The sequence below is a fragment of the Coturnix japonica genome, chromosome Z, assembly GCF_001577835.2.
Source record: "Coturnix japonica isolate 7356 chromosome Z, Coturnix japonica 2.1, whole genome shotgun sequence".
Taxonomy (NCBI): domain Eukaryota; kingdom Metazoa; phylum Chordata; class Aves; order Galliformes; family Phasianidae; genus Coturnix; species Coturnix japonica.
In genome coordinates this window covers 18,134,971-18,160,627 of record NC_029547.1, presented here as the reverse complement: position 1 = coordinate 18,160,627, position 25,657 = coordinate 18,134,971, and the positions used below count along the sequence as shown (strand labels likewise).

The following is a 25,657-nucleotide window of genomic DNA, read 5'->3' as shown; positions in this document are numbered from 1 at the left end:
AAAAAAAGGGAGTGGGAATAAAACAGCGGCCATCTAAGGCAGGAAAAACTTATTTTACTAAATATGATACCCGAAATACAAGATAAACACCAAATATAATATAATTGAAAGCGGCTAACAAATTGAAACGAAACAGAGAGAGAGAGTCCCGAAAACCGAGAGGCCTACGTGTAACTTCTCGGCGACACAGGCTTGGAACTTCTTCCCCCTCTCGAGAAGTTCGAGAAGACGAAGAAGCAGGGCACTCCAGCCTGGGAACGAGATTATACAGCGTCCTGGTCCCGTGATTATCATTAACCCTGTTTGTTCTCTGGGATATGTAGTCTTCTTCTGTGGATCTGCACAGTTCAATAGAAGCATCCATACGTTTACATGATGTTATGATGATGGAATACTGTACTGACAGGCAAATTACAAAACCATGACATCCACCCCTTATCTCTACAATTATTACATCATAGGTAAATATATTATAACATATATAGTACCACGGTATGTAAAATTATGAAGCCTAACAGTAAATGTACATGTAACATAACTTAAATGTACAACTATAATAACTAAAATACCACTACACATGCAAACATAGTATACATTAAATTACATAAAAATTATTGACGCACTCCCCCAGCATCAAATTCCCTTGTGGTACACATGAACATTCCCCATCCTTCTGATTACCCACCAGAGTGGCACCCAGGTCACCTGGCAAAGAGACGTTCCACGGATAGTTTGCCCTTTCCAGAAGCTTGGAAGGGACCAAACAGCTTTTCCAACATGTTGCATTACATGTACAACAGGGACCCCTTATCTCCTTCTACAGTGTGTAGAGGCGGCTAGAGTCTGACTAGGGACTCTCACGATTGACAGATCTTAGCTATTCACCAACCAAGTGTGCTTCTGCCAGATTACTTCTCCCAGTGCTTGAATGTTCGACCCATTGCTTTCAACATAGTTTGTCAACAACCCATATATATTGTTTCAATTTTTACCAGAGCTGGTGCATGGTAGGGAATAGGTGATAAATTCCACTCCAATGCCATGACATCTTTTGGCCCAAGTATTATTATAAGGGAACTTTTGTAAAATGTGTCCCATTATCAGATTCAATTCTTTTCTGAGGTGCCATGTCGCCACAGACTCTGTTCTCAAGGACCTAATATGTGTTTCGAGGCAGTTTGCATGGGGATGCCGTATGTTTCCAGTCACCCAGTGGTTGCCTCTACCATGGTGAGTTACATAACCACTTACCACTGCGGAGATCGTTGGCAAGTGATTCATAATCAACTGCACGCCTCCCCGATGATTTAACTTTGCACCGCCCCTTCCTCCAGGAGGTTTCTTCCTTTTGGCTTGTTAAAGTATGGCCACAGTTTCCACAAATCATGAAATAACCTGCGCAATAGCGTCCATGCGTTAAAGTCCACCCCTCGCTCTCTCGGCCCACTTATTATCGTCGCGGTCGCATTCCTTGATACCTTGAGGTCTCATGAGCCCATCGAGCTAGAAATAATTCACCCTTATTCTGCCAGTCCAGCAATTTGAGCACCTCCAATTTTGGCAGCTTTATTCTAAACCCTGATGGTTGTTTTGTTGTTCTTCAGTAGCCGACTTTTGGGCCATGTTGGCATCACATTGACGCACTTTTATAACCAATATTCTTTGTTCGGCAGCAATGTCCTTCTAATTCACGGCCCAAACAGATTTACCCTCCGTTGCCAGTTGTCTTTGTTCCCACCTCTGTAACCACCCCCATAAGCATTTGCCACCATCACTGAGTCCAGTATTAAAGATACAGCAGTGGCCACCTCTCACCCGTTTCAGCAACATCTAAGGCCAGCTGCGACAGCTTTTACCTCTGCAAAAGCTGACTTGATTCTCCTTACCTTTCGTGGCCTCTGCACCTGGTCGTGTGGGACTCCACACAGCAGCTTTCCATGACGATTGCCTTCTACAAGCGACATGATCCGTCTGTGAATAGGGCATATTTCGTTTCATTTTTCTCGGGTAATTCGTTGTACTGTGGCCTCTTTAGCACGTGATACCTCTTCTGCTTTTTGATTTCCAAACCTTTTATCTTCAGGCCAGGTCCATGATTACCTCTAGGATTCCTGGCACGATTGAGGGTTCCCAGTTCCGCCCTCGCTGTTGTAATCAGGCGTAATCCACTTGCTCAGGTGACATCTGTTAGCATGATGAGTGGCAGGGAACCTGTCCTTGAACATCCAGTTCAGCCTGAGCAGTCGAGGTGCCAAAAAGGAAGCTGTGTTCAGTCGCCGACTACTCTCGGAGACGCAGCCCGAACCCCCTCATACGCGGGCTAAGATCTCCTTCTCAGTTGGAAGTGTAAGCACTCTTCCAGACCACCTTATATGATCGACTCCAGAATCCAGGGGTGCGGCTCGGGTCTCTCGCGAGGGAAGACCTCCCTTTGCCACAAAACTCCAAGTGGGCCTTTCTCTCCAGCAGCAGCTATACGAGGCCATGTTCTTTAACGATCCTGTCCAGTCCGATTTTACTGCCCCAGAGCTACCAGCTCGCGGCCTAATCTTCTTGTTTATCTGTTACAAAAACGGCTCTGCTGCCTGCTTACAGGGGCCCCATGCAAAATCGTTCTTTCTTCCCGTCACCTGATAAAGGGGGTTACGAATGAGGCTGTAGTTTGAATGTGCATCTCCAAAAGGCCGCTACTGCACCCAGGAAGATTGTGTCTCTTTTCTTGCTAGTTGAGTGGAGGACATGGCAGTGAATTTTGTCGATCAATCTGCTGGGATGTTGACGACGTCCATCCTGCCACTTTATTACCTAAGAACTGAATTTCACTGGGGGGCAGGTCCTTTTACTTTGCTTCGCTTTCAAAGAGCAAAGCCGGCTTGTAGGAAGAATTTGGCATGATGCTGCTCTCCTTTGTGAAACCTCTTCTGCCTGTTATCACCCCACACAACAATGTCATCAATGTACTCGCAGGTGTTCAGGAAGCCACCACCTTGTTCCAGTACAGTGTTGTCGACACCAACCCACTGGCAAATGGTTGGCTGTGTTTTCCCACCCCTTGGGGCAAACGGTCTTTCCAAGTATACTGAATGCCCCTTCACAGGTGGAAGGCAAAACTGTGGCTTACATCTGCAGCCAAAGAATAGAGAAGAAGGCATGCTGGCAATGTCAATGGTGGCATACCATTTGGCTGCTTTGACTCCAGGCTCGTTACTGCGAGTTCCAAACATGTCGGCCCACAGCAGCGCCCCTCAAGGGGGGTGTGACCTCATTCTAGCCGGTAGTCTACTGTCAGCTCCATTCCCACTGCGTTTACGCACGGCCATATTGGACTGTTTAAAAAGGTGAGCTGGAGATTTGACTGATCACTCCCTGATTTTCTTCAAGAACAACTTGGCGAATCAAATCATGAAGTGGGGAGCAAGGAATCCCTGTTGGTTGCGATACTGCCGTCTCTGAGTGCACTCCTCTTTGTAGCAAATGCAGGGTACCTGTGCTCTGTATCTCTCGTAGCAGCCCCACAAACAGACGCGGTCCTCTGACTAGGCCAGGCGAATAAACAGACAGCTGGCTTAATGTTGTCCATATCTAACAGCAGCCTAGCCCACAAAGGGCACCACGGATTACCCCTTAGGATCCTTGAAATGCCCCCTCTCTGAGTATCAATACCCAGTATACATGGAGCCCCTTGGCAGGCACAATAGCATGTTTTGCCAGTCTTTGCCAGAATGGAGGCTTGACTCTCACGCGACGAGCACAGCGTCAATTCTTGAGATCGCCCAGTCACTCCAGAAATATGGATGATTCATGTGCCCTTCATGACTGGAGGGCCCATTAGGGTGGCACTGTGCACCGCGTATCCACCAGCGCCTTATATTCCTGTCGCGTTCTGAATGTGCCAGGCCATCAGAACTTCCACACCAGGTCAATAAACTCTATCTATCCCCTTTCCCTCCCCTGACTGAGGGCAGGCCCCCTCTATAGTTACTGGTGATGAACTGGGAGCAAACCTCCACTGGTGGTTGTTTATGTCTAGTAGTTCTTTCACCCTGTGCACCTCGTTGAAGGCCAGAAGTCTGGGCCATGTATCATTGCCATTCCTCATGTCTCATCCACCGGTCACGTACGGTAGCCGCCACATGGAAACACGCGGTGCAATCGTACTGTTGTTCTTTGCTCGAGCTGGAAGCGTGTGCGTTTACCAGCTGAGACTTTGATGCATGAGGTGAGGAGTAGGACTGGAATACTTTGATCAGATCCTTCATTAGAACCTGCGTGGGCCCCGTACGAGGATTGACCTTCATCAGTTGCGTCTGATTACTATTACAGGGATCATCATTACGAATTAGTTGATGGAAACAAATTTCTTTGCACATTCATCATACCTTCGTTTTCTAGCCGCTGAAGATGCAAGAAAATGCGCATGCAGTGAGGGAGCTGCTTGATCGGTGGTTGAAGCATTATAATCAGCTCAACCAACTCAGTGGGCCATCTGTCCACGAACCCTTAGAACCTTGTTTTACCAATGACTGTGCCAGTCTCTCCTGGCGGTGCTGTACGTGTGATTTGTCTGCCACATGTCAGATCGGCCCTCACTCTCTCAGGGTCAAGTTCGCTTGGATCAGGCTGCATACGAGACGAGTTTTCGCCATGGCCAAATTCCCTCAGGCGCTTGAATTACCTTTTTGGAGGTATTCCAACTATTCAAATTAGGCGTCAAAGCATCTTATAGGCGGTAGCCTTCTCTCTCACGGCTTCTACACAGCCGCCAGGCCAGAAGTGAGCAGTCCATCCGAACATCTGCTGATGCGCCTGTGCTGTCGATACCTGATCTTGGCAATGTTTCCTAGTTGGCGAGCTTCATTTACCATCTACGAGACAAGCTGCTTGGCCCCCGTTGTCCCAGGCAGCGAGAAGCAACCAACAAGGATACCTTTCATCTTGACCGGCCCGCGTCTGTGAACTCCTATTCTTGGAGCCTTTGGGATTTCGAGGTCAGCTTCAGAAGTCGGGACAATAGGTGAATTTTCCTCCTATCGATCAGTACTCTCTTCATGCCTCTGGTTTTCGCCTTTGCTTTTTCGGTAGCTGCCTCATGCGCCGGCACCTGGGTCTTCGTTGGGCAGCCGCCGCCCTCGTGCTGGTCTCGCGTGTGGCGTTTGCGTGTGCGTAGGTGGAGTGGGTACGGACCCGTGTTGGGCCGGAGGGTTGTGCGTGGTGGCGGCGTGTCGCGAGGCGAGGCAAGGGCTTTATGAATTTGGCGTGAGGTGGATGGCGTCGGGCGTGTGGGACTGGAGGTGCGAGAGAGTGTGAGCGGTTGGGGGTGCTTGAATCTGCAGCGATGCGAAGAGCTGCGTCTGTCGGCCAGAGGATGAGTGAGTATTATCAGAGCGGAGGCGGCGTGGGATGTGCAGTGAGCCAAGACGGGCGCGCCAGCAGAGTTGTGGAGGCGCGTCCGCTGTGGAGTGCTGGTGACGCGCGAGAAGGTTGAGTGCACGTGTGAGAGTTGGTGCGTGTGGAGGGGTCGCGTGTTTGAGGTGTTTCAAGAGGTGAGGGAGTGCGCCGAGTGAGCGAGCGTGCGGGTGGCGGGGCGGCCGGAGATGTGGGCTGTGGCGTGAGAGGTGTGGTGTGGCGCGGGAGAGAGGGCGGCGTGGGTGTCGGCGAGGTGATGTGCGCCTGGCGGCGGGATCATCGATTGCTCGGTTCTGGAGGGGAGACTTGCGCGAGTAGATACGAATGCATAGGAAGCATATATGCATCATTAATAGTGGTAACGATGGATGCAAGTATGAAACCCTTATCTCAGTTATTGGAAGGCGTGTGGAAATCTGAGGAGTTACAACCTAAGATAAAAAAGGGGGTGTGTGTGTGATGCGTGTACAATGAATTAGAACGATGGTGGTGTTTTGTAAAAATTGCCTGTTCATCTGTGTTGTAGTGTGCGAAGTACTAACCAGGCGCCGACGTCGTTTTTGTGCGTTAGGGCTTCCGCAGATCAGACGAGGAGTCGTTTTGCTGTGGTGGTTACCGTATGTGTGGGGGTGGGGCGGGTGAGTGGGTGATGGCCGAGGTATGTTTGATTGAGGGTATGTCTGCCATATTTTAACTATCGATTGAGGTGCGGCCATGCATAGCAGTTCAAGTATGCTCTTAATGTGGGTGTTATAGTAATATGATATGTAGTTAGTGAATATAGGTATATGAATTAGAAGGCAGAAACTGTTGTTGCTCTCAGTGTGACAGGGGCGTCGCACTGGATGGGGCGAAGAAATGTGCTGGAGAAACTCGCTGTTGTGTGTGATAGGGTTTAGATTTGCTAGTAGTCCAGAGGTTATTCCACGACCTGCCCGCACGTGGTGTGGGCTTCGCTGGAAGCATGTTCCTCATCTGCTACACATTTATGCGGTGAGTAAATACGAAAGATGTGGAATTTTCATGCATAGGTAGCTGCGCGCTGGCTGTATGGCAGAGGATTGTGAGTCGCGGTGTAGATACAGTGACTGTAGTTGGTGTAAAATTAGAGATGAGAAAGTCGAAGAGAAAGCAGATAGAAAGAGGTGGTAATGACATTGGAGTGGAGTCTGGGCCCAGGAAGTGGAGGAGTCACCATTCGCCTGGAGGATGTGTGTCGAGGGAAAAGGACGAGCGAGAGTGGTAGGGAGAGGAGAGGAGGTAGAGGAAGCCACGGCACTGGGTTAGGTTTGGCTGTGGATGGTGGATGGTGGTGGGGCCAAAACTTGACTTTTAGAGGTCTTTTCAACTTTAATTGATTCTTGTGCATACTGTTCTCGTGTCTCACGAGGGAGCGAGAGAGATCGCGGATGTCGGGAGCGGCGAGGAGGGGGCCCAACCTGGTGGTGCGTTCGGCCAGCTTGAGTTGCCCGCGGGGTGAGTGTAGCGCAAGGCGACGTGGTTGAAAAGCGCTGAAAAGCTGAAGGGAAAGGAGAGGACTACCAAAAGTTTGAAGATGTCAGGGCGGCCGGAAAGATTGGGCAGACTGGTGCGAAGACGTGGGAGAGGCGCCCAGGTGGGACGCGCGCGGAGGCAGGCTGCCGGGCTCCGGCCCACACACGAGAGCGGGGCCCAGCGCGTCGTGGTGGGCGGCAGGTCTCTGCTCCTTCCGAGATCAGACGAGATCGGGCGTTACCAGGGTGGGATGGCCGTAGGTATGTGACTGAGGGTATGTCTGCATATTTGAACTATGATGAGTGCCTCATGCATGAGCAGTTCAAGTATGCTCTTAATGTATATATATATATATATATATATATATATATAATTAAACAGAAACTTTGTGCTCTCATGTACAGGGCTCCACTGATGAGGCAAAAATGCTGAACTCCCTTTGTTTAGTTTAGATTCTATACAGGTTATCCATCACCTCACTGTGTGCTCCTAACATTTATGCTATAAATACGAAGATGTGAATTTTCATGCATAGTACTCCTTTATGCAAGTATTATCGCTGTAGATACAGACTGTATTTGGTTAAAAATAAAAAAGTCAAGAAAGCAATAGAAAGAGTGGTAATACATTGGAGTGAGCTGCCCAGGGAAGTGGAGGAGTCACCATCCCTGGAGATGTTCAGGGAACACACAGATGTAACACGGGCACTGTTAGTTGGCATGGATGTGGTGGGCCAACTTGACTTTAGAGGTCTTTTCCAACTTTAATGATTCTGTCATTCTGTGTCTACAGACAAAATCGCATTCGGGAGCGCAGCCCACCTGTGGCTGCTTCCAGCTTGAGTGCCGCGGTGATACAGCACGATGTGAAAGCGCTGAAAACTGAAGAAAACTACCAAAATTAATGTCAGGGCGCCGAAATGGGGCCAACTTCGGAAGACGTGGGGAACGGCCCAGTGGGAGCCGCGAGGAGGCAGCTCCGGCTCCGGCCCCCGACACAGAGAAGGCCGGGCCGCGCTGTGGTGGCGCGGAGCCGCCCCCCTCACGGTGCCGCAGAAGAGGGAGGCGGGCCGGGGGGAAGCGGCGATCGCTGAGGGTCGGGAGGGGAGCTCCGCGGCGGGTCCCCCCGCTCCCCGTGGCTTCGTCCCGCTCTGCCCTGTTCGGCGGCGGCATGGCGGGCGGGCTCCGTGCCCCGCTGCTGGCAGTGCTGGCGCTGCTGCTGGCCGCCAGCCGGGCGGCTCTCGCAGGTAGGGCTGCCGCCATGGCGGGCGCCGCGGGGCGACGGGAGGGCCGTGATTGAGTGCCGCCCTGAGGGGGTAGAGGGGAGCGAGAGGGACGGGGCCGAGCTGCTGGGCTTCGTCTGCGAGCGGGACAGGGCAGACCTGCCGGGGGTGCCCCGCCGGGTTCGGGGAGTGGGGTGTAAGCTCGGAGCTGCGGCTGAACCGTGCGTGTGCAACCAGCGCCGGTCTGTGAGGCCTGGAGCAAGAACAGGAAAAAAACTTTGGGATTTGTTTATTTATTTATTTATTTATTTTAAATAGTTGTGAGTGCGACTGTAATTATATGGCATGAGCAAAGCCCCAAGGCACGTGCAAGAGTACGCCCTGTGATCCCTTCCCGTTTTGGGTCACATGCCAACGAGCAGCCCCTGGGTCAGCAGCTTTGGGTGCCTGGTTTTGGCAGCTACAACTGAGCTTATGGCTGACGTTTGGCTTCCAAACCTGCCGGGGGCTGCTGCTCTGATGCTGTTGGCCGTGTTAACCTGCTGGAGCTGACACCTGGACAGCCAGAGGCTTACATCTGAAGTTTGTCTGTATCTTCACGTGAACTGTAGGTACAGCGTAAAGGACTGGTCATCAAGTTTTTTACTTAAGTTTTTGTGCCTAATAATGGACTAGCAAGCATTGAAGAGTCTTTTTTAGCCTGCTTTGTAATCCCACATGATATGAACTTTTCCAGGCAAAAGGCCTGCACACACGGTAAGGGGAATATTTTGTTGCTCATTGATTGAAATGTCTCTTAACTGTCATGAGTATCCGTGAGATCTGGCTGTCACTGGAATTTCTGTAGTGGTGTAGCATTGTCAGAAATGACATGATCAAAGGGTTTTGTCATTCATTTTGCTGGCGGTAATGTGAGGTCAGCTAATACAGCTTTGCAGACAGTGTTCTATGAAGTTTGCAGACCACTTCATGCCTGCTGCTATGGTAGTGTCCTGCATTCCAGGCCTTGCAAGACACAGCCATGGCTGGAGGTGGCATTTCCTGATTGCACTGTAGGGTGACAAAGGCAGCCTGCTGCTTTTGCTGATCTAGGTGCAGCTATGTGGAATGCTGGTTTGGCATCGGTACCTGGCCAGTGTGTTAAAAAATAAAATAAAATAAAATAAAAATTCAGTGCTTTAACCATAGGACTATCATTATCTGGAAATCTGGTGTGTAAAGCATATGCAGATGTAGCACTAGGATGTGTGTCAGTCAAAAATGTCAGAAAAATCAGTTGCCAAACTGATGCTTCACTGCTAATCAGAAGGAAAAAGCAAATAGGAGTTTACTTTAAGAAAGTAATTGCCATCAAATACTGTTTTTTGTTGGTTTTTTTTCCCATAGGGTCATAGGGGTTGGAAGGGACCACTGGAGATCTAGTCCAGCACTATGCTTGAGTGGGTTCACTACAGTGAGTTGCACAGGAAAGTGTCCAGTTTGGTTTTGAATATCTCCAGAAAAGAAGGCTCCACAACTTCTCTGAACAGTCTGTTCTAATGCTCTGTCACCCTCAGAGTAAAGACATTTTTCCATATGTTCATATGTAATTTCTTATGTTTCAGTTTGTATCCATTGCCCCTTATTTTTGCAGAATCGGAGAACTGTAGGGGCTGGAAGGGACCTCCAGAGATCATTGAGTCCAATCCCTTCCAAAGCAGGTTCCCTACACCAGCTCACACAGGTAGGCGTCCAGGCAGGTCTTGAATATCTCCAGTGAAGGAGACTCCACAACTCCCCTGGGCAGCCTGTTCCAGTGCTCTGTCACCCTTGCTGTGAAGAAGTTCTTAAATTTGTGCAGAACTTTCTATTCTTCATTTTGTGGCCCTTCCCCCGTGGCCTATCACAGTGCACCATTAAAAACAGTCTGGCCTCTTCTCTTTGCCTTCTTCACTTTAGGTATTTATAGACAGTGATCAGATCCCCTCTGAGTCTTCTTTACTCTAAGCTGAACAGACCTAGATGCTCCAGGCCCCTCCTCATCTTTTATGGCCTCACACTGGTCTTACTGTAGAAGTTCCCTGTCTTCCTTGAACTGAGGAGCCCAGAACTGTGCATGATACTCCAGGTGTGGCCTCACCAGGACCAGGACTTTTACTGTTTGTATTATGTCTTAAAAAATAGTGGTTTTAATCACTGGTATACTATAGAGTATTGTTAACAACCTTTCCAAAAGTTCAGAAAAACATGTTGGTCATACAGCAATATTCTACCCTAAAGAATTGCTTTTCAGTTGGGGTGCTTTCATATAACCAACATTTCATTTCAACATATTTTCACAGCATCTATCTCCTACCACTCAGATATTTACTTCAGGGGTTTTTGCTTAAGTTACTCACTTTTAAATAATTGTAAAATTCTGATAGAGGCCAGTATCTCTTTCTCTGAGTTATTTTTTTATACTTCAATATTGGGATTCTCCTGTAGTCACAGTGTTTTCAAATGCATATATGGTGCCTCAGATTGAAATGAAACAGCTGGGTAGTGAATTCGGAACAGAGAATTGCAGCATGTGAAGGAATTAGTGTGGCTCAGTTCTAGTGAATGGTTCCAGCTTCAAGGAAAATATGGTAAAGCTGAAAAAATAAATGTGTGGAAGTAGAGTTTGTATTTGTGGGCGTTAAATAATTCACTTCAGAGAAGACTGATATCTCTTGTAACAGTTGTTGAAATCTTGGACCTGGATGAAAAGCTTTGTTATCTCAAAGCATCTAGAAAAGTGGCTTGTTTCTGGTTCAGCCTTAGGCATATTTATAGTGCAGAGCATGTGCAATAGTCGCAGAAATATTCCTTAATCCCTCATTCTGCCCTTATTTATTTTTTTTTCCCTATGGTGAACAGCTGTAAAAAGCTTCTTGCGTGAGGTACGTGTAGTTTCTCTGGATTCCTCAGGACTTCTTAATGCCTCCACTTGTGTTGTGCAATCAAAATGAACAAGACTTTTACAAGTTATTAATATCATGACGATTTATTTATATTTGGTATTAATGGACTGTGAACACTTGCTTCCATCACTCAGATACTGTCCCAAGGGAGAATCTACCTATTATGTTTACATCTGAAGTTGCTTGCTGTTTTTCTTGTAGCTTATGAGAAAAGAGTTGGAACTTCCACACTGTATAACTAACAGTTTAGCCTGCTTCTAGATTATCAGGGATTTATCACTCTTGTTGTTAAGACTTGCAATTCAATACCAGGAGAAAGGAAAAAAAAAAAAAGCTGTAAGGCATAAACTCATGTGCCACTGGACTCTGTTGCATGCATGCTGCAGCTGTCCATTCTGTTGCTCTCCTTTGCTAATTCCCTGAGTTGCTGCAGTTATTTCATCTTAGTTACAACCGAAGCACTAAAGATCTAAAGGGGTCTCTCATTGTTTACCACATTTGCATCATTGGGGATCATTGATGGGGCTAATGGGGCTACTAGCTTTACTTTCACGAATCCTGAAATTGTAATTACCCTGTAGAAACCTGTTTACATCTTGAGATACCACAACCCCTCTGTCTCACACGGAAGCACCCTGGAATATATGGTAGTTCAGAAGAAGTGTGTTGGTACAGAGAAGTGTTCGTTTGCTTTTAGAATGAAAGGTTGTAGGCAGGGAGGATGCAGTTACCTTACTTCATTGTCTTCATTGGGACCTGACACAGGACCTACTTGGAGCTATTCCATGGGCTAGGGTGTTAGAAGGTAAGGGCGTCTGTGAGAGCTAGTCAGCGTTTAAACATTTATATATGTTTTTGTTTCTTTTTAATATATGGTTAGATAGAGATGAGAAAAAGGTATTTCTTTCTGTGTAACTAAATCTTATGCTTGTTTTCTTTTCTTTTAGTGTCATTTTATGGTGATAGTTTTGTAGCATTGAAGATGACAGAGGCATCCTGTCAGACAACCTTACAGTTACGGTTTCTAACAAGCAAGCCACATGGATTGCTCTTTCTTGCAGCTGGGAAGAGAGATTATTGTTTGATGGAATTACAGTCAGGAAATCTGCAGGTATCATTTGTAACTGTAGCAAGAAAGATACATGTAGCCTCCGTTGTTGAGTTTTTCTTTAAGCTGTTGTCAATAACAATTCTCAAAGTTTTTGTTTAAAAAAAATGGAAATGTCAGATAACATTTTTTGAAATTTTCAATTAAATTATATGTTTTTTACAATGATAGTTAATAAGAAGCTACTTATATAGAAGCCTCCTAGATCTCTAGAAAGCCGTAAGATCAAAATCACTCTGTTCAAGGCATGAGGTTCGATGAGGTAAAATTTCAGATTTAATGATATTAACATCTTAGAAAATGCTGGGATCCAATTAAAAACTTTACTGCAAGGCATGTTCTTCAAACAGTGTTGCCACCTGGATTCTCAGGTATTGGTTCTGGCAAAACTAAAGAGCAGTCCATTTCTTCAATGTGACAAGTCAAATTTATGATGTCAAGTGAACCTACACAAAAATTTAATTAGACTTCTTTTTTTTTTTTTAAAATTACATTTTATGAACAATACACTTAATATGAAAAGTAATGAAAATTAACCTATCAAGTCTCTACGAATATATGATTGTAAAAAAGATTACTTTGGATTTTGATTTATTTTTATTTTTTCTTGCAGTTGAGAATTAACTTTGGCATGGGAGAACAAATACTGCGTTCTCGGCAGAGATCTCGTCTGAATGATTTAGCTTGGCACTTAGTTGAACTGCATCATGAACGTGATAATGTCACATTGTTAATTGATAAAAATGATAGGACTACTGCAAAAATGCCTGGATTTCTCTATGAATTAAATATTGATCATGGATTCTACCTAGGTGGTACTACTGAACTTGATGTTCCTTACCTTGTTGGAGGACTGCCCAGCTTTCGAGGGTGTATTGATGATGTGTTATTTAATCAGCAAGACATTTTGATGCCCCTGAGATCTACTGGCTTTAAAAAGGTCCATGAAGTTTCAGTGGGATGCAGTGATGAATTCTTTGCAGGTGAAGATGAGCCCATCAGTTTTTTTAGTTCCAGATCCTATGTTTCTTTCCCATTATGGAATGTTGATGGTGAGGGAATCTTGGAGTTTGCATTGCAAACATCAGCTGCACGTGGCCTGCTGCTTTATCATCCTGGACAAGAAGGAGATTTCATTGCAATGGAAGTGGAAGATGGATTGATTAAAGCCTATATTGGAAAGCATAGAAGTATAACTCACCTTTCTTCTCTTAGGTCAGTCAATGACAGTCATTGGCATTATATTAAGCTGAAATTTACTGCAGAATATTTACAACTGACTTTGGATAAAGAAAGTGTGGAAAAATTATTCCCTCCTCAAAACAAGCTGCCACTTCTGACGGGGTCTCTCTATGTAGGTGGTGTAGATGACAGTAAACGACTGGAAGTGATTAAGTTAGAGCTACCTTCTGTGTTTGGGAAGAATGCCAGAGGAAGGTCCTTCAAAGGTTGCTTAAGAGACCTAAAAGTCAATTCAGAAAAGAAATCGCTGAAGAATGTTCAAATAACAAAGGATATTTCAGCTGGATGTGAAGCAGAAAATGCTTTTAATACAAATCTTTCTTTGGAGATGGCTGTAAAATATCCCACGGTAAAAGCAGCCCCAACACTTGCCATTTCCCCTGAAAACTCTGTCTCTCTGGGACAGGAAAATAAAAACCACCTATTAGTTCTAAGCAACCTGATTGTTCAAGAAGGTGGGCAAGCCTCACTTGAATCTAAACACATTCAAGTCAATTTAGACTTTCAGAAATTAGGGATTAATCTATCACAAGTTCTTTTTGAAATAAAGGAACCACCCTCATATGGTAACTTGAGACTAGATATTGAACCAGTGCAGGAGGTAAATATGTTTACTTTGCACGATGTGTGGCAAGGGAAGATTCTGTACATCCATGGTGGCTCTGAAGACACTTATGATTATTTTAATTTCTCCATTTCTGCAAACAATGGGAAGATTGTACCTCCATATTTGCAAAGAAATGAGGAGTACATGTTTGCCATTGTCATCACTCCAGTAAATGATGCTCCTGAGATCATGCTTGCTGAGGGAAACTTGCTGCTTTTGATAGAAAACTCAAAGAAACGTTTGACTAGTGACTTGATCAAAGTATTAGATAATGATACAGATCCTCTGGACCTCAGTCTTTCAGTGCTCGGAAATCTTAATGCAAATGCAGGATATTTAGAAAATTCAAAGCATCCTGGAAAGGCTATTACTACTTTTTCTAATGAGGACTTACAAAAAGGTGATGTTTTCTTTGTCCACACAGGTGTCAGGAACTCGAGGATTGTTCTGAGAGCAAACGATGGTGAGAAAGTGAGCAACACTGTTGTGTTACGTGTCATGGCAATTCCTTTGGATTACAGAGTTGTTATCAACACAGGAATAAAACTTGTCCAGGGTGCTACAGTTCTAATCTCACCCAGACATCTGACAGTTGAAACAAATGCCAACCTTCAAGAACTGGAGATACGCTATGAGATTACAGATGCACCCCAGTTTGGGGAAGTTCAAAGGCAGCATTCAAGGGGGGAGTGGAAGCAAGCCAGCTCTTTCTCTCAACGCTCCATTCAGCGCAGCCGTGTCAGGTACTGTAGCACTTTTAAAGAAATTCAGCTGGAAAATATTACTGACCAATTTAAATTCAAAGTTAGTATAGGAAACAGAATCAGTGAAGAGTATGTGTTTCCAGTCCAAGTGAAATGGTTAAGGTACAGTTTATTGAAATACACTCCTCTAGAAATTGAAAAATTTAAGAAGAAATACTTGAATTCAGATAATCTTTTTGCCGTGCTTGTGGGTCAAGAGGTACCTGAAGATGAGCTTCATTTTAGATTGCTGTCCTTACCAAAGAGTGGACAAATACTGCTTAATGACCAGACTTTGAAAGAAGATTCAGTCTTTAGCCAGAAAGATATTGCTGATCAAAAAGTGGCTTATGAGTTAATAAGCAGATATCACGAAGACAACCATGATTCATTTAAATTCCTCATCTCTACAAAGTATCTGGAATCAAATATCTTTGACTTTGAAATCTACATCAAATCAGATTTTAGAAACATAATTTTAATTAATAATGGCTTAACTGTTACTGAAGGTGAAGGAGAATTAATAACAAGCTCAAAATTGTTTGTGCAAGCACTGGATAATAAAACTTTCCAATATACAGTATTAAAGTTTCCTACACATGGGAAATTGAAACTCATTAATATTTCGGATTCATTTGAGAGTAATGGCAATCTCACCACTTTCACTAATAAAGATATAACTGATAAGCGTCTTATGTATGTGCATGATGATTCTGAAACAGTGTTTGACGAATTTCTTGTCAGAGCTTCCAGTGAAGAATCAAGGGAGTGGGCGAACTTTGATCCTAAAGTAGGACTTTCCTCAGTAGAAATTAAATTCAACATTTCTGTCCAGCTGAAGAATGATGAAAAGCCAATACGTGTTGTTGATAAAGTATTTAACATTGTGAGAAATGGACAGCGATTATTAACTTTGGCAGATCTTTGCTATCATGATCCTGATTCTGATTTTGAAGATGGGCAGCTGCTATACACACGACGTGGCATTTCCAATGGCGATTTGGTGCTAACAAATGATTCATTGCACAGACTCTATCAATTCAAGCAAGAAGACCTGGAGCAAAAGCAAGTCTTGTTTATACACCATGGTGCAGATTTTGGGCGTTTTGTGCTCTTTGTGACAGATGGCAAACACTACACGTCTTTCCTTCTAGAAGTTAATGCCACTGATCCTTATATTAGCTTGGCAAATAATACAGGCCTGATGGTTCAAAAAGGAAAAGAGGAAATTGTTACAACAGCTAACCTAAGTGCTACTACAAACCAAGACATCAGAAATGATCATGAGATTACATTTGAGATAACTACTTTTCCAAAATATGGAAGAATATCTGTAAATGGTCTAATGATAGACTCCTTTACTCAGCTTGATCTGATAAGGGGGTACGTGACCTACAGGCATGATAACAGCAACAACCTTATTGACATGTTTAACTTTACAGTCTATGCTAAAAATATCCATCTTGATTCTGCTGTGAATGTTCGTATGTATTTGGAAAGTCATCACTGGCCACCAAGGATTGTGAACAATAACAGTCTCTTAGTTGAAGAAGGAAAACCAGTTAAGATCAGTAAAGGAAAACTGCAAGTGAGTTAACTGTATTGTTAGTTAACTGTATTGGCCATTTTGTCACACTACTAGCAAGTTTTCTTCTCTCCTTTTTCAGCCATTGCAGAATATGCAGTCTGTCTTTGACCAAATATTTTTGTTTAGCTCTTTTCAGTTTTCACATTCTGGAGAGAGTCTGACACTAACAGGCTTCCACTGCTAGGAAGGAAAACCAGTTATGTTAAAGAAACAGAAGGACTGACTGTAGTCTTTGACACTGTTAGGTATTGATGCTTGAAAAGGTTAATATCTTCACTTGTGTATTTGATTTAGTTGAGAGAGCTTTTTGTGTTTATTTTCATGTATCATCCTGATTTAAGCTGGTTGAATATGCCAGGGAAGGAAGGATTTATTTTCATTAAGTTGGTGGCTAGTTCAGTTAATACTGATCCAAAATTTAAAAGTTTCAAGTCACAAGCATGAGTGTTACCTCATTTGTTAATACTAGTTTACACTCTCTATTGTCTACTTGTAGCCTTAGCCACCACGAGGGGGCTGCTGCAGCACGCTGGTATGTTGACTGTAAGTCCTTGATCAAGCAGGACTCTACAGCTCTTACTCAGTTAATTCCAGAGTGTGTTCTTTCAAAATTTACAGAGCGTACTGAGGGTTACAATACAGTCTCATGCCATCTAACACATGCTTATTTCAAGAACTATTGTATGTTAGAAGTCTGCATATATGCCTGTACCCAGACAAGGAAAGCCAATTAATTAGGTATATGAACCCATGGTTAAAACTGACAAATTCAGAACACGGGAATTAAATAATTTCTCTTATTTCTGTTTAAGTAATTCTGAGTTGTGTTTTTCCAATTTAAGGTTGCCTATGAAAACAGTTCTCCATCTGAGATTGTGTTCACAGTGAGACAGCTTCCATCTCATGGATACATTCGGAAGTTTTTATCAGCAGGGAGTTATCTTGGTGCCGACCAGAAGCCAGTTCTGACCTTCACACAGCAAGATGTTGATGAGGGCAAAGTTCAGTACGTGCAGACAGTTTCTGGCCAACTAAGTGACTGTTTTTCTCTGGATGTGACCAACGGTGTACAAACGGTGAATGGAATAGAAATCTCAGTTGACATTATACCCAGAATGATTCCCTTGAAAGTAAAGAACTTCACAGTAGTTGAAGGTAGCTCAAAAGCCCTTGTGGAAGACTATCTAAACATTTCTAGTAGACACTTCACAGGACTCAGCTGTGAAATTATTTTAGTTGACCAGCCAAAGCATGGGTATTTTGAAGATTCTAATGCTCCCGGAATAAAGTTAAGCAAATTTACCAAAAAACAGGTAATGCATTTAGATTCATTATCATGAATGATATCAGTCTTTGCCCATGGTTATGATTAACCCTTTCCTTATGTTGTTAAATGCTAACTTTTGTCTGGAGTGGGAGGATTTAGTGCAAGGTGGTGAGATGCAGGAGCTTGAGCTTTGGGCCTTGTAACAGAGATATTGCTGCTGGTCCTTTGGTGTTCAGAGGAGGGTGGCTGATTTTTATGGTCAACCACATCACTTCCTGGGTGCCACTGGTCAAATGAAGCAGTGTGCTATAGTCACAAGTGAATGATGAGCCCTTTGCACTCTTGAGAAGAGCTGACCAGATGAAATAGTATGTAAATTGAACATGGAGGGATATGGAAACAATTTCTTTCTATTTATTATTATTAATTTAATTTGTTTTGTTTTTTTTTTTTTTAGATTACGTTTGCTCATAGAGAGTAAATTTATGTGTGAAAAGCTAATTTTCAGTTTGTTTGCTCTAAAAAGGAAAATGATATGTTAAGTCACCATCTACTAATACTCATTTTTTCCCATTTGTAGCTCCCAGGAAATGCTGTAAATGCTGTGGGAGCGTATCCTGCTATTTTCTCTTTGGGCTGAAGGGGGAATGCCAAGACTGGCAACTTAAGCTGGCTAGAGGAATAGAGCAGTAAAATTTGCTGTTGTGGGTAGAACAAAGGTAGAGATACAGATCAGATACAACCATAAATAAATTCTTTGGAGTTGTAAACAGTTGAGACAATCCAGAGGACATGACTAGGTTTACATATTTTGTAATATCACATTAATTGTCTTTTAGCATATTTATTTTTTTAGGTTGTTTTATTTTTCAGGTGGAACAAGAATTAATCTACTATGTTCATGATGGCAGTGAGGAACTAATGGACAATTTTACCTTTATAGTTAATAACACAGAATTACGGAAACAAAGCTTGCCCCAAACAATGTTTGTAACAGTTACTGCAGTAAATGATGAAGCTCCTGTTATAAAAGTTAACAGAATTCTTCAGGTATGTTTGGCATAATTTTAAAATGTTGATTTCTAACCTGATGTCATTTAATACACTTACATTAACAGAGCATTAGTTTTGTATCTGTTTGGATGTTCAGTGCAGTGACATGTCATGGTAATCATGGAATTCAAATAAAATTGTGTTAATGAAGTTATTATAGTACAGGGATAACTTTGCAATTAGGATATAAAGTGGGGAATGTTTAGGGGATGCCATGAAGAATGTTTGCTGCTGCCTTAGTTGAGGGTTGTTGGAACTTTCTCTTAACCTTAACCTTAAGATCACATTTAAGCCTAGTAGACTAACATAAGGCTTTTTGGGGTAGACAGCTCATACCTGTAACATTGCTGTATTGTAGTGTTTTTTGCTAGAATGTCTTCAAGGCTGTTAATAAACATGGCTTAGAAAAATACCAAGAGTAGTGATTATAAGGCTGCAAATCTTACTGTTTCCTTTGTGCAGCCTTGGTTCTTCCTATTAAATATACTGAAGGGTCAGACGTGCTAAGCTGTAAGCTACTCCTTGTACCTATTTGGACTCCACACTGGGACAGGATAGAAGAAGAGAGCAATGTTCTCACTTGTGCATCAGTACATACTGGGTATTTCTGATACAAAAGAAGAATGTCCCCCTTGTAAGGCGTTCTCAGGCATTTTAAAGTTCCTAATAGAATAATACAATACAGTTTGTGAAAATCTAGGCTGATAGAGATCACCAAGATGTTGTTGGAGACACTGAATTCACTACTCTGTGGTATTGTGATAAAAAAATGCAGTCGTCCCCCCCCCTTCCCCCCACATCAGTTCCTATGGGAAAAATTAAAATTGCTGAGTGGTGCTTCACTTTTATTCCCCCCCCCCACTTAGTACCTGGCTTTTTAACATTCCAGTCTTGAAAAAAGTCACTTCTGTCACTTCAGTGCTTTTTCAGATCTTTTCCTGTCTTTCCTATCTCTCCTTTTTCCATTTCTCACTTCCTTTGGTCCTGTCTGTCCTTCCCTCCTTTTTTTCTTCCTTCTATTACTTATTTGTGTTATTGTTGCACCCAGTAACAAGAAGCAGTTCGCAAAAACCCTCAGTGTTTGAAGGCTTCCTCCCTGGGACCTGGCAGATAAGTCAGATGGCTCTGAGAAACAGAATTTAATGGGTAAGATTTAGCTAATAACTTGTGGTTAGACTAGACCTGCTGAGAGGCCGTTAAGACATTTCAAAATAGATTTGAAAGTAGATAATCGGCATGTTCTGAGGCTACATTGTTCCTTGTGCTGTGTGATGTACTTTACAAGTTGGTGGCATCTAAAAACGCATTTAATTTTATGTATCTGATTCATGATGCCTAGGGAGAATAAATTACCATAGAGCTGACCATAGCCGTGGGTTGTGTATATTGCCTTTTCACTTGAGAAAAGGGGATTTTTGAACAGTAATAGTGGTAATGCTGTGCATCTTCCCAGTGGTTTCAGCAAGTCCGTGATCTCTTGCAAATATTGCCAGTAGAAGGACAAACAAGCATTGTGTCTTCATAGGCATTCAAGAAATAGAGTAAAACCTTCTGTGGTTAAATTAATCACAGAGGTACTCTATAGACATCAGCACAGCACATGGTCATGTTTGTCTAGTAGCATACGAGAGATGTGTGCACAGTTTGATAGCTGTCTGTGTGCAATACAGGCTTAAAGTGGCATTCTGCTCTGAGCCAGCACAGTGCACTGCAGTGCAGCAAATGGCTTTTTTCTAAAAATGGTTGTTAAGTCCTGGCTTCCAAAGAACAATGGTGATGCAGCTGAACCTAGCCAAAGTTGATCTTTTTTTTTGCTGTGCAGGCAGTTTGCCATGATATTGCCTTTGTATCCTGTGGATCTGCTCACTATGCCTATACTGTTGCTGACAAATAAGCTTTGATTTTGTCAGGAATAGGTACTAATACACACACAAAAAGTGTGGTGACTGTCAAGTTACATACTGGGAGGAATACACTAAGATGATCCTTCTTCAGAGGAACCTTGTACATCCCAAATAAGTAGGAGAAAATGGATTTATCATATGCTGGCTAAATATTGAGATGAGCTAGGCATTCCTGTGGAGGATAGCTGGCCTGATGTTCAGCTGAGCCAAACAGTCTGTGCTCCTCAAGGATGTTGCTAGGGGTGAATGTTGAAGAATAAGCTGTGTTGCCTTTGAAAAAGCAATAGCTCTTTTACTGTATGTATTTTGAAAGGTTGAAAATGTACAGAAGTATGAAACCTGGGACCAATATTGTGAGAACTAAAATCTAGTAGGACCATCTGAATTGACTGAAGTTTAGCATCTCAGAAATTTTGAAGATCTCAGTATAAAGGGAGTTAGAAAGAACAACTGAACAATGTAAAACGTAGGTTGCCATATAGCACCTCCTGTCAAAGGTTGCTTCTGTGAAGAGCTGAGTGACACGGTCAGTGATGTTAGCTAGTTTCGGCCTTTGTCATAGGACTTCTACCTAAATGCAAGAAACTTCCATGAAAAGAGCATGTTTGTACAAGCTGAATGAGTCTTTCAGCACCCTTATTTCTGGAGCATCCTTAAAATATCCCTTATTCAAACAGCGTCTGTTTCTTATATCAAAGTTACGAACACAGTGGAAGGAGTTTCAGGAAGATAAACAACCAAATATTTTTGGGGTTGTTTTATGATTTTCTGTAGGAAGCAAAAGTAATGGAAGGTTTCATTTTTATTTTTTTTTTTCCCCCTCTTAGACTGAGAATTTATTACCTTCTGAGGTATTTACATTAACATAATGAATGAGATAGGGAAATTTTATTACAATGAGAGCTTTAGAAATGCATGCTAGTAATCCTTGTGCTTACTTTATAACTTTTTTATTAGAACAATAAATGCTGAAGAGATTAATATACTTGGAAACTGTACTGGAATGCATAATTTCCTAACATTTTGGCAGGTTGTATGTTTGTTTTCCTTTTTTTTTTTGATATGTTTAACAGTGTTTATCAGTAGTGATGCTTTGAAATGAGTATGTCCTCCTGTTGCCACAAGAGGGCCAATTCATTTTACTTAAACAAAATTGAAGTGCTATTTTTTTTCCCCCCTAAATCATTAATTTACCAGAGTATTAAAGTATTTTTGAATTTATACATGGATACACAACACACAATGAAGAACTGATAAGCTGAATGCTTTTAAGCAGAGCAGAATGGGCAGGGTTGTGGACCATTTTATGGACCATGCTTGTGGAATGTGTTGGGCAAGTGCAGAATTTGAGTATAGCTACATCCTGGAAATTTGGATGCAGTTTTCATGGTGTTCTTCAGGGAGGACTTGATTCCAGATGTGGAAAATAAGCTGTACCTGCATAGTATTTGCGGTGCTCTGAGTGTCTACTTCCCTACAGCCCTGTTTAGCTTTGTATCTCCTTTCATTCCCTGCGGATCATGTTACAGGTCACAGGGGACTTGGCATTTACAGTACTTTAAAAAGCATTGTGTGACCGCATGCAGGAACAACAGAAATAACATTGCCTTTTTATAGGAAAACAAGCTGAATTTTTCTGTTATTAAGAGAATTATTTTTTTTAAAACTTACAGATGTTTAGCCTGAGTCACGCACAGTGTTTTTTGTGTAGTTCTTTCTAATGTCTTTGTGTATTCTTTGTGTCACTTCTTATTTACTATGCAGAATAGTCTGAAACAGTGTCACTGATGGGAATTTAGTGTCATGATATGAAACCAGTGGCACTGATGTGCTCACATACTGATGTTTAATAAGTCAGCCTTTCTTAGTTATTATGTTGTGTTCATAGGTGATATCTTTTACCAAACTTAGATCCTAGTGCAAAAAAAATATGCATTTCAATTGAGAAAAAGCAATTTCTTATTTAAAATTTTTCTATTACAAAATGTAACACAACTTCAAACTCTTTTTTCTAATTAGAGAACACTTTACATTCAATTGTATCTCTTTTTCTGTGGCACAGATTTTGTGACAGCCTGGGCTGCAGTCTTTCTGTTATTGAAGTGTCATGACAAAAATCCCAGTGGCATTAAAAGAAACATTCAAGATTGCTGATAGTGATAGTTAAGGAAAAATCTGATCGGTGATTTTTGTTTCTGGCTGAAGTAAAATGCCATTTTTTTTTATTTTTTTTTCAGGGATCACATTTTCTCTTAAAGCACTTGATATAATGCTGCTAGCAGACACTTGCTATGTGTGCTGGGGCCCTGGGAAGGCAGAAAGGAATGTTGCAGTATGTGTTTTCTACTTCAAGATAAATGTGTTGAAGGCTAGGGCTTTTAGCTTATATTCTGTGATACAAACTGCTTGGAAGCAACTGGCATTCATATATTGAATATCTGGAGGTTTCACTTAATGTTGAGATAAATTTGTATTATTCTTTGTTAGTACTTTTGTCTGTAGTTCTGACTGTATACAGAAAAGATGAAGAATAAAGTCTATAATTCTCAATCAAGAAATATTACCAAGATGTGAGTGGAAGCCAAGAAGGTTCTGGCAGAATATATAAATATATATATATTAAAAAAAAATAAAAATAAAAGAAAAAAAAAGAAGCATTCTGATTTTCCAGAAAGAAGTAGTAGGTTTTGTAGCATCTTCTCAAATAAGTTATTTATTTGTTCGTATGTATGACTTGCAAAGTGCTAAGCAGCTGCTGAAGGCATGGTTTCCTTCCACTGTCTCTGCTCTGAGCATCTCTGTGGGTTGTTTGGGTGCACTGAAAAAGGGGCTTTAATGCAGTTTGTTAAATTGAAATAACGCAGCTACAAGTCTTCCATTTATATTAGAGACTGTGCTGTCCTCAGGCCATTATCTTTTTTTCTTTTCTGCTAGTTGAAAGTAGAGCATATTGAATGCTGTGCCTGCTGTGAATTACATGACAATAATATTCATATGTATGTGTTGGAAGGGAGCTCCTTGACTCAGTTATCAAAATACAGTGTTGCTCTGTTGTTAAGAGTTTGGGTAGTGCTTGACAAATAGAGAACTTAAACTTCAACCCTCTAAAATTCAAACCCATGTAGAGTGTGTTTGTTTGTGTTATTTCATGGTCTTGTTTCTTGAAAACCATGTGCCAGGCTTAACCATTACAGTCTATGATCAGAAAAACCTCTCATAGCTGCTAGTGCTGTACAGCATAAACCTTTTTTTTTTTTTTTTTTTTGTTGTTGTTGTTGTTTAGTTTATTTGCATGCATTTTTTTTCTTTTTTACTTTTCTAATTTTATGGTTTTTTTTCTAGGTTTGGGTGGGTTCAGTCACAGAAATAACTACTGATGACCTCTGTGCAGAAGATAAGGACTCCTCACCATCAGACCTGATATATTCAATTACACCGCCTAGCAATGGCCACTTGGCTCTGAAGTCTTCTCCAAACGAGAGCATCCTTAGTTTTACTCAGGCTCATATAATTGAACGGCAGCTGGTATTTGTACACAATGGTATGTTGTTTCAAAAATACCACCTGTTAGCAATATACTGCTCCTATTCAGTGCATTTGTGTTTGTAATTGTATGAAAATCTCTTTGTAATGGCACAAAAATCTCAGAGAGCTGGTTCTGTGATACATGATCTTGATGACCTAGACAGGAAATGGTTCTTATAACCACTGAAATGAATGTTCATCATGAAAACCTGGTGTTCTGTGGGAAGACTGCTAGTAGCAGTCTTCTTATTGAGCCCATGGTTTGCATAAAGGTAACACTGCCATGCAACTTTTAGAGATATGCAGTTTTTTGGGTTTTTTTAACCGTTGTCACTGAGAGACTTCTAAAAACCTTTTGACAATGCTGTGTTATTTGTGGATTAGCAGTATCTCGGGTACCTGTCACAGTATAGTCACGCTCCTAAGAAGCTCTGGGCAAGGAAGTTATGGATTGCATGGGTGAGGTGAACTTTGCTATGAAGAACTTGTGCAATAACCCTTTACTCTTTTTCACCAGAGACAGTGAGACAGTGAGAGACAGAGATTGTGTTATTTATTTTTTGCTTCTACAGAAAGAATGTGTAAAAACAGGGAGTCAGGGCAGTATCTGGGGTTCTTAAGTAGCAATGCCAAGAAGCTTTGGGTGTGCACATCCCTTTGAGGTTCCAGTCTGAAGAAGGGGTGGGGCTTTTGTGGAGCAGTAGCTGCTGTGTTCCTGCTCTAGCTCTGTTATCATATTGCATCAGCTGAAAGGAGAAAGGAGGTGCTTATGAAGGGTAAACCAGTTGAGTGATGGGGAAGGAGATGGAGGAGGTACAGGATTATCTCACCAGCCCCTGGAGTGAGCTGGAATTCTTTCCAGGCTTGTTTGTGTTTGGCAGTCACGCCAGATCTGTGCTGTGACTCCATGAGGTTTGGTGCTGGTTAAAGCGCTCTGACTTTCAGAGAAGTATCTTGCAGAGTGCATAAATGTTGCTGAATTTGCTTTACAAGCAGCTGTTGTTGAGCTGTTGGTATCCTACTCAAATAATTTAGTCAGGAGGTGAAAGGTCAAGAACATAGCAAAGTGAGCCCAGCTGTTTAAGTTGTTTCAAGGAAGACTTTGATATGTAAAAACCCTGATGATGGTAGGAAGATGGTAGTTTGAGTGTGAGGAAATTAATTCATTCTGTTCCAGAAGGGGCAAATGCACATCTGTAGCCTTAGGAAGTGGATCTTGATTAATAAAAGCAGAAAGAATAGGAAATTCCATTCTTTTTTTTTTTTTTTTCAGTGAGTGGGAATGTGGGTTGTACAGTAGATTTGAAATGTAAAATTGCCCAGGTTATGCCTCAGCTCTTGCAGCTGCTCTGGCAGCATCATGACCTCCAGTGTTTCAGGAAGTACTCTTGATGTTTCAGTTCTTTTCTTTCTTCAGACTGTACTCCATAATCTTGGAAGAAAATAATTTTCTTTCTTCCTTCATCTTGAACAGTTGCTGGAAATGTCCTTGCTGTGCTCATCTTTCCCAGTCTTGCCTTGGACCTTCTCTTCTCTTGCTGTCACAATGCTTCTTAACCTCCTCTACAGCTGCT

General features: G+C 42.4%; 1 protein-coding gene and 1 long non-coding RNA gene across 3 annotated transcripts in view; one reads left to right on the top strand and one right to left on the bottom strand.

Moving 5' to 3' along the window:
• Positions 1–7,801, bottom strand: part of LOC116652491 — a 16,079-nt gene extending 8,278 nt beyond the window's left edge. The window contains exon 1 of the long non-coding RNA XR_004305578.1: positions 7,722–7,801. This is a non-coding gene — a long non-coding RNA (uncharacterized LOC116652491). The remainder of the gene's footprint in view (positions 1–7,721) is intronic.
• LOC107305997 (chondroitin sulfate proteoglycan 4-like) overlaps positions 7,800–25,657 on the top strand; it is a 32,253-nt gene continuing 14,395 nt past the window's right edge. The window contains exons 1-6 of one of the 2 annotated variants that reach the window (XM_015848733.2): positions 7,800–8,146; positions 11,994–12,157; positions 12,768–16,334; positions 17,177–17,647; positions 18,475–18,651; positions 23,901–24,099. In XM_015848733.2, coding sequence (XP_015704219.2) covers positions 7,804–8,146; positions 11,994–12,157; positions 12,768–16,334; positions 17,177–17,647; positions 18,475–18,651; positions 23,901–24,099 — 4,921 coding nt within the window. In that variant the 5' untranslated portion in view covers positions 7,800–7,803. The remainder of the gene's footprint in view (positions 8,147–11,993; positions 12,158–12,767; positions 16,335–17,176; positions 17,648–18,474; positions 18,652–23,900; positions 24,100–25,657) is intronic. The other variant, XM_032441314.1, reaches the window with a different exon arrangement.